General features: G+C 40.3%; 1 protein-coding gene across 1 annotated transcript in view; it reads left to right on the top strand.

Annotated features, from left to right (window-relative positions):
• The first annotated feature begins 7,759 nt into the window (after positions 1-7,759).
• The window catches only part of COP1 (COP1 E3 ubiquitin ligase), a 259,480-nt gene continuing 248,913 nt past the window's right edge, over positions 7,760-18,326 (top strand). The window contains 1 exon segment of the mRNA XM_017891684.1: positions 7,760-8,694. Coding sequence (XP_017747173.1) covers positions 8,288-8,694 — 407 coding nt within the window. The 5' untranslated portion in view covers positions 7,760-8,287.

The raw sequence follows: 18,326 nt of genomic DNA, 5'->3' as shown, positions 1-18,326 counted from the left end.
AGAACCACATGGACAGAAAAATAAGAAAGAGCACAGATCCTCAAATATTACCAGAAATTAGGCAAATGGATGATGGGAGTCAAAACACAATCAATGTGCACTATACAGAGCCTAGGGTTTGTCTTTCTTATTTACTGCAACATTTTACACAGTTTATCATTTTGCTTTTTTTTTTTTTTCTGAGACAGGGTCCCACTATGCTATGCTGCCCAGGTTGGACTCGAACTCCTGGACTCAAGGGATCTCCCTGCCTCAGTCTCTTGAGTACCTGGGACTAAAGATGTGCACCACTACACCTGGCTTGGTTTAACATTTTATATTGGCCTTTGTCTTTGATATGTGGGGGTTTAATTTTTATTGTTCTTAATGTTGATAAATATGTCCATCTTTTTCTTACTGATTATTTGAGGACATTTAGCCAAATTCTCCATAATTCTCACCATGACCTTAATTAATTATGCATTTTCTTCTCATGAGGAAAAAATGGAAATAAACTGTGACTCAATATTGTTCTCAAGAAAGTCCCACCAAGTTCTGTGTGTGTCTTTCTGAGAAAGATACCTTTTACATTAGTAAAACAAACGGACATGTAATTTTAGAGTTTTGTTGAATAAAATCTCTCTTCAAAGGTTAACAGCTATTGTTAAAAATGGCTCTTGGATACCTGTATTAATTTGCTAGGCTACCATAACAACATACCACAGACTAGGTGGTTTAAACACCAGAAATTTATTTTCCCACAGTTCTCAAGGTTAGTAGTCCAATTTCAAGTTATCAGCAGATTTGGTTACTCTTGAGGTTTCTCTTAAATGTGTAGTAATTTGTTATGGCAACAACAAAAGGTAATACACTGTGGCTGACACTGCAGAGGATGCCAATATTGAATTCAGCTTATAATTTCTTCAGAAGTATTATCAAGATCTAGTTACATCTTGGTACAAACCAACTGTTTGAGAGTGGTATAGAGCAAAGAAAGAATGAGGAATGGTGCATGAAAATCAATTTTTACTTATGACAGTGGTTCAACGGATTGAAAACCAAGATGTGCTCTTGAATCATTTAGAGTGATGTGAAACAGAGATGACCTAGATTCAGCAAGGCAACTCTCAGTTGTTGAACTTGGGGTGGAGCGCCAAGATTTTGGCCATCAGCTTTATTGCTTCGACCTATTTTTTTCCAAACTGAAGGTGAAATACCAGTTTCTACTATCTCACAACAAAGTGATAAATGCAAATATAGTTGATGAACTGGTTTAATGGTAGATGCTCAGGTCTCTGTGTGAGGGACGACTTACAGTGTGATAAAAGACATACCTGCTGTACCCGAATAAAGCAAATTATGAAAATAAGAATTACCACACTGATTCAGAGAATAAGAGGAGTCATTGTCAGAGCAAAGCTTGCTTTACTTCATATCACCCTCAAAGGTTAAAAATATGCCCCGAAAACTAACTTTTCTCCAAGGTTGCTATATACATGTAATCAAAGTTATTGTATCCAAATGCCATCCATTCTTCAGGGTTGTTTATACAAGTTCAAAATTTAGTGGTACTTTAGCATTCTGTTTCTTACATAATTCAGGGGTGTAATTCTTTTGTTGCAGGCTTCTCTCCTGAGAACTTGGGCATGAGTCCAGGGGGATTGGGATGGAAGGCCATCTGAGAACTATTAATCACATTCAAGCTCATTCCTTCTCTCCGATAACCACGATTTGTCCCTAAACCAAACTTGTATACATCATTTCTCTTTGCCACCAGTTGAATTTCTTATCATGAAACTTCCAAGTTGCTTATGTAAAGAACACTCAATCTTTTTAGCATTACCGTACATAATCACACCCATAAATTACTCTAGGTTGGGCTTAACAAATCAGAACATCCAACATTTTTGAGCACTGACATGACACTTAAAGGAAATGCTTATTGGAGCATTTTGGATTTCAGATGTTTGGATTTGGGAAGCTCAGCTGGTACGTGTAATGTAAATTTTCGAAAATCCAGAAAAATCTCAAACACTTCTGGTCCCAAGCATTTCAGATAACAGATCCTCAACGTGTAACAGTATAGGACTCCTGCTGTGAACTCAAGTTAGTTCAGAACCTCTTTGGGCCTCAGAAACACTGTACCCTTTCCTCCTTTTCCACATAGTACTGATATTATATCTCATCATTTCATGACTTTTTTCTGTCTTGACTATGAACTTATATTAAGTTCATATTACATAGTATAAAAGTAACTTCAGGAGTGATAGGAGTGGGTATTAGAAGTGCTATTATTTACTCACTACTCAAGGCATTAGGCAGAAAAATATCACTCACCATCTAGGAAGGAGTCTTGATGCAAATTACAATGGACAATGTACTGTTTTAAACATTTCTTGATTCCAACTATATCCACTTTTCCAGATCACTTTATACTACGTTACAAACACAGGTGGTCAAATCTACGGAGCAAAAGACTTGTAACATTATCTGCTATGTTTCAATGTGAGGTGTTTTTTTCCCCTTCTGCCCTTTGATACCACCTCATAATGACACCAATTGATGTGTTCTTATAGAATTCATTAGACCTAATTTTGTTTCGGCTTATGATCTTTATGTGGATCTAAACCTTCCTGTACCTTCATAAAATATGTATTCATTCACCATATATAAAACTATGAAATACTTTTCCAATCAATGTTGGTTTTCCTAATCTTGGGCTTTTTTTTTTTTTTATTTTCTGTCATCCACACCTGAGTGTAGTGGTGTGATCACAGCTCACTATAGCCTTCAATTCCTGGGCTCAAGTAATTCTCTCATTTCAACTCCTGAGAAGCCAGGACTAAAGTCATGCATCACCACACTCAGCTAATTTTTTAACTTTTTTTTTTTAATAGAGATGGGGTCTCGCTATGTTGCCCAGGCTGATCTTGAACTCCTGACCTCAAGCAGTCCTCCCACCTCAGCCTCCCAAAGTGCTGTTATTACAGACATGAGTCACTGCGTCTGGCCCTCTGGTTAGCTTTTTTTTTTTGAAATGGAGTCTCGCTCTGTTGTCCAGGATGCAATGCAGTGGTACAATCTCAGCTCACCACTACCTCTGCCTCCCGGGTTCAAGGGATTCTCCTGCCTCAGCCTCCCGAGTAGCTGGGACTACAGGTGCGCACCACCATTCCTGGCTAATTTTTGTAATTTTAGTAGAGACGGAGTTTCACTATGTTGGTCAGGGTGGTCTTGAACTCCTGACCACCCACCTCGGCCTCCCAAAGTGCTGGCATTACAGGTGTGAGCCACTGTGCCAGGACTAGTTTAGCTTTTTAATATCACCTTCAGTTTATTTGACATCACTAATTTACCAGGAAAACCACATTAACTTAACAACAAAACTTAACAGGGAACTATTGTTTACTCAGATATTTGGTTAGACAGCAATCTGGGCAAGCAGGTAGTAAACCCTGCAGGTGAGTCAGGAACCTGTTACAAAGGGCAGAGCTAGCTGCAGACGGAAACCAGCAGCCTTATCTTCCTAAAATACATTTGGATAAGACACCTCAGAAATAATGCCTGGAAAGTTCAATCCGCTTGTTAATTCCATTCCATCTTAACTCCATTAGACAGTATCAGTGTTTTTGCTAGAAGACTGGATTTTCTCTGGTCATTTTTGTGGTTTATATTTAACAACATGATGGTATTCTTTTAACTATGTGGGTTTTGTTTTCATTTTACATTTACTTTCATTTTTTCTTGTTTTCTTCTCCTATTTGTTACTTCTCCTAAGTTGTCTTCCTTCTTGTGTGTTGTGTGTGTTTCGCCATGCTTCCTCTTTTTCTCTTCTGCTTTCCCAGAAGATCTTGCCAGTAGAAATTAATAAGGACTGTGTACTTTCAGTCATTACATTTATGTATTCAGCCAGTACATTCATCTGGTACAAACAGAAATTCTATTGCATCACATACTCTCAGCTTCCTTTTGTGAATTTAGATTTTATAAAAAATACATTGCAAAGAGGTAATACTAAGCACTGATGATTTTTTTTTTCCCCCAGGAGACTTCTCAGTTGGGGTCATACTACTTTCTGTCTCAGCCCGTTTTCTGCTGCTATAACAGAATACAACAGACTGGGTAATTTATAAAGAAAATAAATTTATTTCTCACAGTTCTGGAGCCTGGGAAGTCCAAGAGCACAGTGCCCGCATATGGGGAGGGTCACCTCATGGTGAAAGGCCCAAGACAGCATGACAGAGAGGCAAGATGGGAGCCAAATTTATCCAGTTATTAGAAACCCACTCTCCTGCAATAACTAACAGTACTCCTCATGATCTAATCACCTCTTGAAGGTCTCAACTCTCAACACTGTTACAATGGCAATTACATTGCAACATGAGTTTTGGGGGATACATTCAAATCACAGCAGTCCTCAGAATAAGCAACTTGGAAGGAAACTAGCTCTGTCGCCCAGGCTGGAGTGCAATGGCAGGATCTCGGCTCACTGCAACCTCCACCTCCTGGGTTCAAGCCATTCTCCTGTCTCAGCCTCCCAAGTAGCTGGGATTGCAGGTGTACACCACCACGCCTGGCTAATTTTTTATATTTTTAGTAGAGATGGGGTTTTACCATGTTGGCCAGGCTGTTCTAGAACTCCTGACCTCAAGTGATCCATCCACCTCTGCCTCCCAAAGGGCTGGGATTACAGACGTGAGCCACCGCGCCGAGCCTGGAAGGAAACTCTTTCACATTCCCTACATCATCAATTACAGGACAGTGTTGTGTTTTTTTCCTTTTCTTTCTTTTTGAGACCGAGTTTCACTGTTGCCCAGGTTGGAGTGCAGTGGCGTGATCTCGGCTCACTGCAGCCTCTGCCTCCTGGGTTTCTTGGGTTCAAGCAATTCTCCTACTTCAGCCTCCCAAGTAGCTGGGACTACAGGAGCATGCCACCACTCCCGGCTAATTTTTGTATTTTTTTAGTAGAGTCAGGGTTGTGCCATGCTGGGCAGGCTGGTCTCAGACTCCTAACCTCAAGTGACCACCTACCTCAGCCTCTCAAAGTACTGGGATTACAGGCATGAGCCACTGCATGCGGCCGGCCGATCACAGTGTTTTCAAAGTGTTAGTCACTTGCCTCAGATTCACCTGGGTGCTGGTACAAATGCACATTCATAAGGTGGAGCTCAGAAATCTGGTTTTTAACAAGCTCTCTAGGTGATTCTTCTGGGTACCAATGTTTGAGAATCATGGGGGTAGCAATATGTTTAGCAAATAATAGGTCCATAATAACTATTTGATGATATGTAACTAAGGGCATACTATACTATGCCCTTAGTAACTTCCAAATATGTCTCTCATGTGCTGAACTTTCTCCTTTGCCTTAACCCTGTGTTTTCAACCATTGCCTACTCCTTGAGTTTTTCTCCTCCCATTCTTTGAGTTTTTTTATCCCACATTCATTCAAAACACTCAAAACTAAACCATCTACTGGACACCTCCAATCCTGTCATTAAGTTATTGTTATACCAGAAGTTATGTTTGGAGTCATTTCTGTTTGTTTCATCATTTTTAATCAACATATTGGCCATTGTGTCAAGCACTGAAATAGACGGTGATGAATATGACAGATATGGGTCATACTCTCAAGGATGGTAAAGACAGTTTTACAGAGAATAATTAAACTTTATCCTATCAGTTCCTTAGTGTTTTTCTCAGAATATTCCCTTACTTTGTCACCATCCTAATCTAGAATCTTATTTATGCTCGAACTGCTTTAATTTTTCCTAGTCTCTTTGTTCCCAATTTCCCACCTCTTCTGAAAGATTAATCTCCTGAAAAATTAATCTTTAAAACATTATAAATGTTTTTACCCCACTTAATGCCTCATTTCTGTGAAAGTTGTCATAATCAAAATGGAATTATATGGGCTCGGTGGTACACACCTACCTACAGTCCAGCTACTTGGGAGGCTGAGGCAGCAGGGTTGCTTCAGCCCAGGAATTTGGGGGCTGTACTGTGCTATAGTCTTCCCTGTGAAGAGTCACTGCATCCCAGCCCCATCTTTTAAACAAAAGGTTGGGGGGAAGTCACTAATAGATTTTTTTAAATCCCAAAAAATAGATTCAGAGGTCATGAAGAGAAGGGGTCTCATGCTTGCACACCTGATGACAAAAACTATCACAAAAAAACTGCAAAAGCCACATTTTTCTTTTTTTTTTTGAGACGGAGTCTTGCTCTGTTGCCCAGGCTGGAGTGCAGTGGCACGATCTTGGCTCACTGCAACTTCCGCGTCCCAGGTTCAAGCGATTCTCCTGCCTCAGCCTTCCCAGTAGCTGGGATTACAGGTGCCCACCACACCCGGTTGATTTTTGTATTTTTAGTAGGGACGGGGTTTCACCATGTTGGCCAGGCCGCTCTTGAGCTCCTGACCTCAGGTGATCCACTGGTCTTGGTCTCCCAAAATGCTGGGATTATGGGTATCGGCCACCGCGCCTGGCCAAAAGCCACAATCTTACACAAAAAATACTTCCGCGAAAACATCTGCCCGGCAACTTCCTATCCAGTCTCCGACTGGTGTCACCTTGTTACTGATTTTTGCAGCCAAGGATAATGATTTAAAAACAATTACGTAATTCTCATTAAAAAAAAAAATTCAAAAACCTTTGTCTCCTTTTACCTACTTGAATACGCACATAGTTTACTAAGTCATGAGTATTTTCACAATACTTTACTCCCAAATAAATATATAAAAATCATAAAATGATAGAATTGAAAAGGATAAAAATCACACAGTTGTTTCTAACTTCCACCTCTTAGAATGTAGCAAATGAGTATCTATCTATCTATTTTTTTGAGACAGGATCTCTGTCTCACAGGCTGGAGTGCAGTGGTGCGATCTCCACTCCCTACAGCCTCAACCTGCCCAGCTCAAGCAATCCTCCCACATCGGCCTCCCGAGTAGCTGGGACTACAGGCCTGCTGCCACCATGCCCAGCTAATTATTTGTACTTTTTTTAGAGACGGGGATTCGCTGTGTTGCCCAAGCTGGTCTCTAACCTCAGGTTCAGCCTGATCCTCACGTCCAGGCTCAGGTGATTCGACCCCCTAGGCTCCCAAAGTGCTGCCATGACAGGCATGAGCCACTGCCTCCGCCTACAATCAATTTTCAATATTCTAAAAAAGACTACCAGAAATTGTGTATTTTCTGGTGGTATTAAATGCTACGTTTCCTTGTTTTGTGCTAGAATTATATCAGATCCACAATAAACCTAGGTTCTGACTGAGCTGGGTCTGACTGGGCAAAATCTGTTTTACCATTATTATGTTCAATTTGGCAAACAGCTTTTCAAAATACCGGAGTGAGGTCGTGGTCTACTAATAAAATTGGTAACACTTGGTACCATGTTTGCAATTTGCAGAAAATTTCACTGACTTCATCTTAACTTATTCCTCACAAAGCTGTGGAATCACCATCAGTAGAGCAGGAGGCGTTGGTTCAATGCAGTGCTGTTAGCAACCTCTCGGAGCTTCTGTGTTCTTTCCGTGGGTCTCCAGCTTACGAGAACCTTCATTCCGCAGTTCGGAAGCACCTGCCTACCCATCATGAGGCAAGAGACAGTTTCTTCTTCCGGTTCCGGAACACGGTGCGTTCGCACGCATGCGTAACACGATGACTCCGCGCTTGCGCCGATATTCTCCGCTTGGGGCGGATACCCAGGGAACCTGTGAGCGTCCGCGCCCGGCGCGCGCGTGCGCAGTCGCATTTTGAGGGTTCCGCCCCCTACATTCCCGTCTTTCAAACCACCCCACCACCTCTACCAATCATTCCACTCTCCTCAACTCTTTTACTGCATTAGGACCGTCTGCTCTCTGGCACGTTTTCTGGAGCGAAAACGGCTTGGGACAGAGAGACTCCCTTTGCCAGGGACCCAAGTCCCCGAGAGCGCGGCATTTGTGTCTGAGCGCAGCCCGGCTGCGTCCCCAGTGGTATCCCCTGCCGCGCCCGCCTCTTCCGCCGCTCTTGCGCGCGCGCACGGCCGGCCACGGCGCGTCGGGGTTGGCTGCTGCCGCGACAGCTGCGGCGGCGACCTCGACAGCGGTAGTGTCTTCTACTCCGCTTTTTTAGTTTTCTCCGCCCCCTCCCGTCGGACGCTGTTGTGTGGTTGCCTTAAAAAAAAAACGCAACTTTATTGTTCCTCAGCCCCACCTCCCGGCTCGTCGGGCGTCCTCAGGATGCACTGAGGCGGAGGGGAGGGGAGGCGGCGGAGGGTCGAGGTCGCGGTCCCTCTCCTCCGAGCGTCCGGCCGGAGGGGAGGGAGTCACGATGTCTGGTAGCCGCCAGGCCGGGTCGGGCTCCGCTGGGACTAGCCCCGGCTCCTCGGCGGCCTCCTCGGTGACTTCCGCCTCCTCGTCTTTATCCTCTTCCCCGTCGCCGCCTTCCGTGGCGGCTTCGGCGGCAGCGCTGGTGTCCGGCGGGGCGGCCCAGCCCGCCGGCTCAGGCGGCCTCGGGGGCCCAGTGCGGCCTGTGTTGGTGGCCCCCGCCGTGTCGGGCAGCGGCGGCGGGGCGGTGTCCACGGGCCTGTCCCGGCACAGCTGCGTGGCCAGGCCCAGCGCCGGCGTAGGAGGCAGCAGCTCCAGCCTAGGCAGCGGCAGCAGGAAGCGACCTCTTCTCGCCCCTCTCTGCAACGGGCTCATCAACTCCTACGAGGACAAAAGCAACGACTTCGTATGGTGGGTTTGAAGAGCACTCCCTCCTTGTCCCTAAATTATGAGTTTCTGCCGCTTAGGCTCGGGGGGCGGGGGGTGGCTTGTTGGAGAGCCTGGGATACTGGTCCTTTGGTGGTGTCTGCAGAGGGATTCGAGCGTTTGCAGGTTGGTGGAGTAAAGGAATGTTGGAGTAGCAAGGCAGGGTGGGGATAATAAAGAGGTAGATAAGTGTTACTGAGGAGGAAGTGGAGGGAGTTTAGGGAATAACGGGGGAAGAAGGTGGAAGGTCAAATAAATGATTTTGGATAACAAAGTTGGCAAAGAGGTTGAGTCTTAAAATTTTTGGCTCTCTGATGAATTGAGCACCCAGTCAATCAGGAGTACTTGTTGAGATGAATTAAATTTGTAAATGTAGAGGACTAAGCTTCCTGGGATGCAGAGGGATGGAATTGGTCAGAATTTGTTTATTTGAAGTATGGTAGATGATGCTGTAAACATAAGCATGGAAGTCTTATAAAGACATGCTTTTTATAATAATGTAAGTACCCATCGTATGCATGTGTAAATATCTCTCTTCTTACATTTCGAAGGATGGGCCACTTAGGAATCTGCTGTTGAGACGACTGTAGTCAAAGTCTGTTAATAAATTTTTCACTTTTCCACCAAGTGTCTTGAAAAGAGAGAACCACATTTGTTAAATAACGTCCCTGTGTCAGATGTAACTGTACTATACTGGATAACAGAGTATGCTGGAACTTCTGACTTGAGAAATGCTAGGTATAGACATTTTGTCATCATAGTTGGCATCTTGGATGATACAGAGTAGCATTTAGTCAGGACATTTGGGAGGGAGGGGTTAGTCATCGTATTAAGTGAAAGGTGGAGTTGATTGTGTTGCTTGAGAGTGTTTTGGAATTTTTATTGGGTTTTAGATATTGGTAGGATTATGAGAAGTAATTGCTGTTAGCTAGTTAAGAACTGGTAGTGTTTTGTACTTTCCCTTTTGAGGAAATTGTTGATCGAATATTAGGCATGTAGGAAGCTGGCTGCTTGCACAGTCATTATGAGGGAAGTTGATTCAGATCAGGGTTGAAGATGGTCTGAGTTGGTGGTGTTAAATACGATAGAACTAGAAGTTGGAACTGTTAGGAAAGTTATTGATTAGACTTACAGTTTCCAGTTTCTGCAGAAAAATGATGTCTTCACCTTTCTGCTGTTTTGTACATTATTCTGGATCAGAATTAATCTGTTTTTCATTGAACATTTGAGGTGTGATTGTTATTTATAAACAAGCAGTTTATGGTTGGGGCTGAGAAGTGTTTGCACTTCTACACAGTCGATAGTGCGAGTAGCTAATAAGCTAATGAAACAAAGGGGGTGTGTGTGCAGGATTTAGTTGTCTTTTTAGCCACTGTTTGCATTTTCATTTTTAGTGTACTTAACAAACACAAACATGTTAGTCTCCATGTAAGTACACTAAAATTGAGTAAAAGATGTGAGAAATAAGGAATCGATCATTGTCATTCAGGAGATACTTGTATGACATTCACTGTTAGCCAGGCACTGTATGAACTTCAGTGCACTATAGGCTATGCTATAGGGAATTGGGAACCCTAACTTTTTTTTAAAGAATTGAAATTTGTATTTGAGACGGAGTCTTACTCTGTCACCCAGGCCGGAGTGCAGTGGGACCATCTTGACTCACTGCCATCCCTGCTTCCTGGGTCCAAGCAATTCTGGAGCCTCAGCCTCCCGCGTAGTAGCTGGAATTACAGGCACCTGCCACCACACCTGGCTATTTTTTTGTATTTTTAGTGGAGATGGGGTTTCACCATGTTGGCCAGGCTGGTCTTGAACTCCTGACCTCATGTGATCCGCTCGCCTTGGCCTCTCAAAATGCTGGGATTACAGGTGTGAGCCACCGCGGCCCTGAGTATTTCACTTTCTAAGAATCTCATTAGTTAATTATTTCTTTTTCTGGTGAGGTTTAATATTCAGAATTAATTGAGAGTCTGATTTAAAACTCAAGCCAGGTTTGATTTTGGCCAGACTCTTGGGTTAGGATAATATGGATTAGGCAAGGCCCAAGGAATCTTTTTTTTTTTTTCCACTCCTATTTGGCTCTAGGTCTTGTCTTGTATGCCCCAAGGTCAAACTGTGAACCAATTCAAATTATTCTATGCTTTTATATGTAAGTGAAGCCCAAGTTTGAGTAATGATAATTTCTTATTCATTTATGGGACATTTTAAAGATATGCATATGCTTCACATTTTATGTTATCCTTAGAACAATTCTGTGATGTTATATATAACCTATTTTTAATACAATACTAATTATTTTCTCATTGAGGCACAGAGAAATAATTTTGTTTCTCATTGGACAGGTAAGGACAGAATGAGAACTCAGATTTCCCAGTTCTCAACTTTGTGTTTTCTTTGTGTGCAATTAGAGAATTTCAGATCTGTAAGTTCGAGTACATGTATTTGACCTAGTGGTTCTTAAGGGGCATAGATTGGAGGAGAAGCAGCTGTTTCATAATCATATGAGATAAATGTTTTATCCCTCACCACTCCCTTTTCTTACCTGCCCACATCCCAAGAGAACATATCTGAATTGGAGGCTGGGGTGGGCAGTGTAGTTTGCATATGCTCCCGTGGTGATAGGGATATGTCCTTCTCCCCTCCTTGAGAACTGTTGATGTAAATAGTCACATACCTAATTTCAGTAACAAACATTGGCCTCTCCTGACTTAAAGTAAGTTTATATTTAATTGCAGAGTTGATAAACAGTTTAGGGGTTTAGGTTTCATTTTTATTTTTTATTTGACACAAAAGGTTGAAGGTATTATCAAGTTGAATAATTTTAACAGTGTTTTATTGATGGGGAATCTAATACAGGACAGTAGTATTTAGCTTGACATTGGATATATCTTCAACATTCAAAGGAAATCTTTGTTATTTTGATTTTTTGCAAAATTTTATTATATGGTTTATTTAACTAGACTATGAGTCTGATCTGTATTTGAAAGATGACTTCTGTTTTTTGTACTGACTCCTTTTTAAAACAATTCTATAACTGCTGCCTTTTTATTAGCTTTTCCAACTATCTCAAATGAAGTTTTCTACCTCTGCAAGTCCCAGCCATTCTTGCAGCAGAAATATGCGTTTGCATGTGGATAGTAAGCTCTTTATGAGAAAGTTGACTTTAGTCATCTGCTTGATAGAAAGTAGTTAGGATCTACATTAAATAGATCTATCATTCAGTAAATATGTGACTGCCTATTTTGTGTTAAGCTAAAATTTTCTCTTAAGGAGCTCATGATTTAATTTGAAGAATCGCTTTTAACTGTGTAATTATAATATAACCTGGTATCATTGCCTCTCTTAGTATCATGGCAGATGTTAGTACCATTCCTTTTTCTTAGTTCCATGGCAGATGTTAAATACTCTAATGGACTGTGCATAGCACAATATATAGCCATTACCTATTAATTACATTTAGCACTAAAGATGAAGGCCATTGATCATCCTTGTTAATATAACTGGTTTCCAATTTTTTTTTTTTTTTTTTTTTCCGTTTTTGAGACAGGGCTCTCCCTATGTTGCCCAGGCTGGTCTCGAACTCCTGGGCTCAGGCAATCTTCATGTCTTAGCCTCTCAAGTAGCTGGGATTGGAGATGGCAGCCACCGCCTGTAATCCCAGGCTATTTTTAATAGTCTGAAAAACGTCTGGCTCTGTTTTTCAGACTATTAACAAGTGAGGTTGGGCACCTTGGTTCACGCCTGTAATCCCAGCCCTTTGGGAGGTCAAGGCAAGAGGATTACTTGAACCCAGGAGTTCGAGATCATCCTGGGCAACATGACAAAACCCCATCTCTACAAAAAATACAAAAATTAGCCTGTGTGGTGGCGTGTGCCTGTAGTCCTAGCTACTCAGGAGGCTGAGGTGGGAGGATCACTTGAGACTGTGATGTCAAGGCTGCAGTGAGCTATGACTGCGCCACTGCACTCCAGCCTGGAGGGCAGAGTGAAACCCTGTCAAAAAAAAAAAAAAGGGGTGGGGGGGAATAGAACATATCACAGAATCTGTCGTAATAAAGATAGTAATAGTTTGTACAGCAATGTATATGCAATGTATTTCTCACTGGGTACACTGGTAAAAAATGTTTTAAAGTCACTGAATTGTAGGACTGAATTTCCTGTGATAGATAGGAAAGTGGAAAGTTCAAGTGGCTTTTCTTTGTAGACCATTGTGAGCTTATAAATACAAGACTAAATGTATTTTAAAGAGCTGTTAAAGCATATTCAGTTACTGGAATGAGCCAGCATTTATTATATTATTATTATAGTAACATCTGTCAAGAACTTATTTGAATCTGCAGAAGTCAAACTTGATGCTTCTTTTGCTTTATAATACATGTGCCATTTGGATGACAGTGATGAAACATACTCTGCAGGAGATGTCATATTTTATCAGACCTGTTGGTACTGTCAGACCTATGGACTATCAGATGGTGGGACATCAGCATCAATGGCAGCAGAAGACTTCTGTGGGTGATTTAAATGGTAGAGAAAATAAAGATGATTATGAAACAGGATAGGAAGACTATTAACTTTGAATTGTGATCTATAAATTGAGAAGGCAGTACTTGTGCAGTAGTAGTTCATTACTAAAGAATGTGTTGATAAGCAGTTACCTTTTACAAATTTTTATACCTTTTCTGATAATGAGCCAACGTTACATAGGTGGGTATGTTCCATCTAAGAACTGTTACTGATTAAAGTAACTAGCCTTAAACCTTGTTGCTTACTATTCCTTCTTGTATGTGTATGTTTGTTCTTAATGGTGATTTCTTCGTGTTTTATATTATTATTTCAACCTGCTACCCTTTTCCTCAGAAAACTTCCATAGGTTGGGGGGAAAGGCTTTTTTGACGGTGGAATTAGCCCATCGTCTTTTTCCTGTTAAAATTTGTATTACAGGGTGAGTATCCTTTATCTGAAGTGCTTGAGACCAGAAGTGTTTTGGATTTTAGGGTTTTTTTTTTTTTTTGGTTTTGGTTTTGAATTTTAGAATATTTACATTATATTTACCAGGTTAGCATCCTTAATCTGAAAAACCTGAAATCCAAATTGCTCCAGTGAGCATTTCCTTTGAGAGTCATGTTGGCACTGAAAAAATTTTGGATTTTGCGTGATTTTGGATTTCAGATTTTCAGATTAGGGATATTCAATCTGTATACCAAATAAAATGTTTTTTAAGCTGGGCATGATGGTGCATGCCTGTAGTCTCAGCTCCAGGAGTTTGAGTCCATCCTAGGCAACGTAGTGAAACTCTGTCTCTCAAAAGTTAAAGTGCTTTTAAAATTCTTGATATGTTTTTATATGTGGTGTTGTCTGTAGGACAAAATTCTGTAAGCGTTCAGGTTTTTGTGCAGACTTGTCTTTGCCTTCTACCTTACTTGTTCTTTGTCCTCTTTCTTTATGTATGTATGAGCCAAGTACTATTCAGATAGGTTGGTACTTTCTCAAACAATATATTCACTGAGAGTAACACGTTTTTCTTTATATCCTAAAATATGTTAGTTGTCCTTTCATTTTTCACAATTAAGTTTCATGGACTGATTTTGCCTCTGTTTCTATATAAAGTGGAACACAGAATGCAGTAGGTGGTCTGATTTCTGTTTATTGTATTTCTGGTATAACCATTGAGAATTCATCCTTGTTTCCTAATCTCTGGTTTGGGGTGGTACATTTCTTCCCCAAATTCAGAATTGGAACATATAATCCATGCTCAAGTGTCTAGTGCACTGGAATCATCTGTCTTTAGTATTAATTCACGGGTGGGCATTTGGCTCTAAATAGAGACAATGAGACAAAGTAGGCTTTGTAAAAATTACTGATGACTGTTTTGGGGGTTCTTTAGATACTTGCATCTCAAAGTTTGTAAATGCCAAGTCCATTCAAGCGTACATGGAATGTGTTGTACTGACAATTCGTTTGGGACAAATACTCGTAATAGCAAGTGCTCAAATATAAATTGCTATTTGCCAAGCACTGTTTTAAAGGTTTTACATTACTTGTTTAATCTTCAGAACAACTGTTTGATATAGATGCTCTTATAGTTCCCATTTTGTAGATGAGGAAATGAAGCTCAGAGAGGTAATATAACTTGTCTCAGTTACACAATTAATAATGGTGGTGCCAGTATTTATATTCAAACAATTTGACTCAGAGGTCAGGTTTTTAACCTGGTTACCCAAGTTAACCACCTATTTCCTTGCCTTTATTTAGAGGCTGATTTTGTTTAAAATCAGCTTTACTAAGTTATAATTTGCATAAAATAAGTCACTGGTCGTAAGTGTGTAGTTGAATGAGTTTTGACACGAGTACACCTGTGCAGTCACCACCCTAATGAAGCTATGATACATTTCCAGAAAGTTCACTTTTGCCAACACTTCATACTCTGTGTCTACCTTCACACCTAACACCTGGCAACCAGTGATCTGCTTTGTATTGCTGTCATTTTGCCTTTTCTGGAATTTCATATTAATGGAGTCCTTTAGTAGGTAGTCTTTTGTGTCTGGTGTCTTTCATGTGGTATAATGTTTTTGAAATTCACTGATGTTGAATGTACTATTTTTTTTTCTTTTAATTGCTTAGCAGTATCCCATTATTGTATGGATGTAACATGAGCTGTTTATTTTCTGGTTAAAAGATTTTTGACTTGTTTCTAGTTTTTGGCTATTATTTAGAAAATTCTGTAAGCATTCAGGTTTTGTGCAGACACGTCTTCACATTTCTAGGGTAAAATATCTAGTAGTGAATTGCTGGGTTCTATGCCAAGTGTATGTTTAATTTAAAATAAACTGCAAAACTTTTAAAACTGTCTGTACCATTTTCCGTTTCCTTTTTTTCCCTTTTGTTTTTTTTTTTTGAGACAGAGTCTTGCACTGTCGCTCCAGCTGGTGTGCAGTGGTGCTATCTTGGCTTGCTGCAACCTCTGCCTCCGGAGTAGCGATTCTCCTGCATCAGCCTCCCGAGTAGCTAGGATTACAGGTGCCTGCCACCATGCCAAGCTACATTTTTGTATTTTTAGTAGAGATGGGGTTTCACTATGTTAGCCAGGATGGTCTCGATCTCCGGACTCATGATCCTCCCGCCTTGACCTCCCAAAGTGCTGGGATTATAGGCGTGAGTGTGCCCGGCCACCATTTTGCATTTCTACCAGCAACAAATAAAAGTTCTTATTGTTTCACATTCTTGCTAGCGCTCTGTTTTCAGTCTTTTAAATATTAGTCATTTTTGTGGATATGTAGTTTTATCTCATTGTTATATAACATATTTTTATGTGCTTTTTTTCATTTGCATATCTTTTGTGAAGTGTCTCTTGTAATCTTTGGTCCCTTTTTTCCCCGTAAAATTGCTTGTCATCTTGCATTGTAAGGGTTCTTTATGTATTCTGCATACATCTTTTGTCAGACCTATGTATTGTATTTTCTCTTAGTCTGTTGCTTATCTTTTCATTTTCTTAATAATTTTTTAAAGCACAAAAGTTTTTTCTTTTTTCTAATATATCGATAAAATTTTCAGTTTTGATTAAGTCCAAGTTGATTTTATTATTTTAATTTTGTGTTCTAGCTAAGAAATTAACACGAAATTAGAAAACATTCTCTTGTGTGTTTTCTTCTAGAAGGTTTATAGTTTTCTTATGGTTATGATCCATTTCAAGTTAGTTTTTATATACTGTGATAAGGATTGAAGGCTTCATTAATATTATAACATCATATGTTGAAAAGATCATCTCTGTTCATTGAATTTTCTTGGCACCTTTCTCAAAGGTTAACCATGTATATGAGTTTATTTCTGCAATTTTTATTCAGTCCCATTGGTGTATATATGTTTATCCCTACGAGTGCCATACTGTTTTGATTATGGTATCATTATAGTACATCTTGAAATCAGGTAGTATAATTTTCATCCTTTATTTCAAAGTTGTTTTGGTTATTTAGGTTCTTTACATTTCCACATAAATCTTAGGATTATCTTGCCAATTTCTACAAAAAAAGATGTAGGATTTTAATTTTGGTTACTTTGAATCTGTGATTTAATTTGGGAAGATGACATCTTAATATTATCGAGTCTTTTGAATCATGAACATAGTATATTTCTCCAGTTATTTAGGTCTTCTTTAATTTCTCTTAGCAGTGTTTTATACTTTTCAGTTTGGGTTTTCACCATATTTTAAAATTTATCCCTAAGTATTTTATGTTTTGATGGTGTTCTAAATGTTGTTCTTTTAATTTCAACTTCTAATTGTTGCTAGTATGTAAATACACTATTTTTTATGTTGTCCTTGTATTTTATGAAATTTTAAGTTTACTTACTAGTTCTAATAGTTTTTTGGTAGAACCTGTAGGATTTATAAGAAAAACATCCATGTTATCTGTATATAAATATACTTTTACATCTTTTAAATTTATATGCCCTATTTAAAAAACATACATTAATGGATTTGTTTGATTGGGTAATTGTTTAAAAGGATTTTTTGGACCTTTGTTAGTGAGGGATACTGGTCTGTGATTTTCTTTTAATTTATTTCTAGTTTTCATATCACAGTGTATTGGTTTGCTTTGGCTGCCATAACAAAATACCACAGAATTAGGTGGCTTAAATTTATTGGTTTTCTCATAGATAAATAGAAATAGAAGTTTATTTTCTCATAGGTCTGGAGGCTAGAAGTACAAAACAATGTGTAGGCAGATTCGGTTTCTTCTGAGGCCTGTTTCCTTTTTTTTTTTTTTTTTTTTTGAGATGGAGTCTCGCTCTGTCGCCCAGGCTGGAGTACAGTGGCCGGATCTCAGCTCACTGCAAGCTCCGCCTCCCGGGTTTACACCATTCTCCTGCCTCAGCCTCCCGAGTAGCTGGGACTACAGGCGCCCACCACCTTGCCCGGCTAGTTTTTTGTATTTTTTTTTTTTAGTAGAGAGGGGGTTTCACTGTATTAGCCAGGATGGTCTCAATCTCCTGACCTCGTGATCCACCCATCTCGGCCTCCCAAATTGCTGGGATTACAGGCTTGAGCCACCGCGCCCGGCCTCCTTTCTTTTTTTTTTTTTTAAAAGAAGTGGTCTTGCTGTGTCACCCAAGCTGGAGTACAGTGGCACCATCACTGCTCACTGCATCCTCAAACTCCTGGGCCCAAGGGATCCTCCTCCCTCATCTTCCTAGTAGTTGGCTCTACAGGCACGTGTCACCACACCTGGATAATTTTTATAATTTTTAATAGAGATGAGGGTTTTGCCGTCTTGGCTAGGTTGGGCCACTTTTTGTTGTGTCATAACTTTGTCACCTCTCAGTCTGTGTGTTGCCTGTGTCTTAGAAGAATACTGCTTGTATTGGATTAGGGCCCACCAATATGACTGTATTTTACGTTGATTATCTCTTTAAAGGCCTTATTTTCAAATGCAAAATCTGAGATACTGGGAGTTATAACACAGGGCTTTTCTTTTGTGAGGGATGGAAATACAATTTAACCCATAACATAGGTATTATTGCTGGTTTCACTTGTTCTTTCCCTCCCCCCCTCCCTCTCTCCCGCTGGTTTCACTCTTTCTTCTTTTTTTCTTTTTTTTTTTTTTTTTTTTTTGGGAGTC

Source organism: Rhinopithecus bieti, unplaced genomic scaffold, assembly GCF_001698545.2.
Source record: "Rhinopithecus bieti isolate Rb0 unplaced genomic scaffold, ASM169854v2 scaffold_20101, whole genome shotgun sequence".
Classification (NCBI taxonomy): domain Eukaryota; kingdom Metazoa; phylum Chordata; class Mammalia; order Primates; family Cercopithecidae; genus Rhinopithecus; species Rhinopithecus bieti.
The sequence above is the reverse complement of the archived record's forward strand: the minus strand, read 5'-3'. Positions and strand labels throughout refer to the sequence as shown.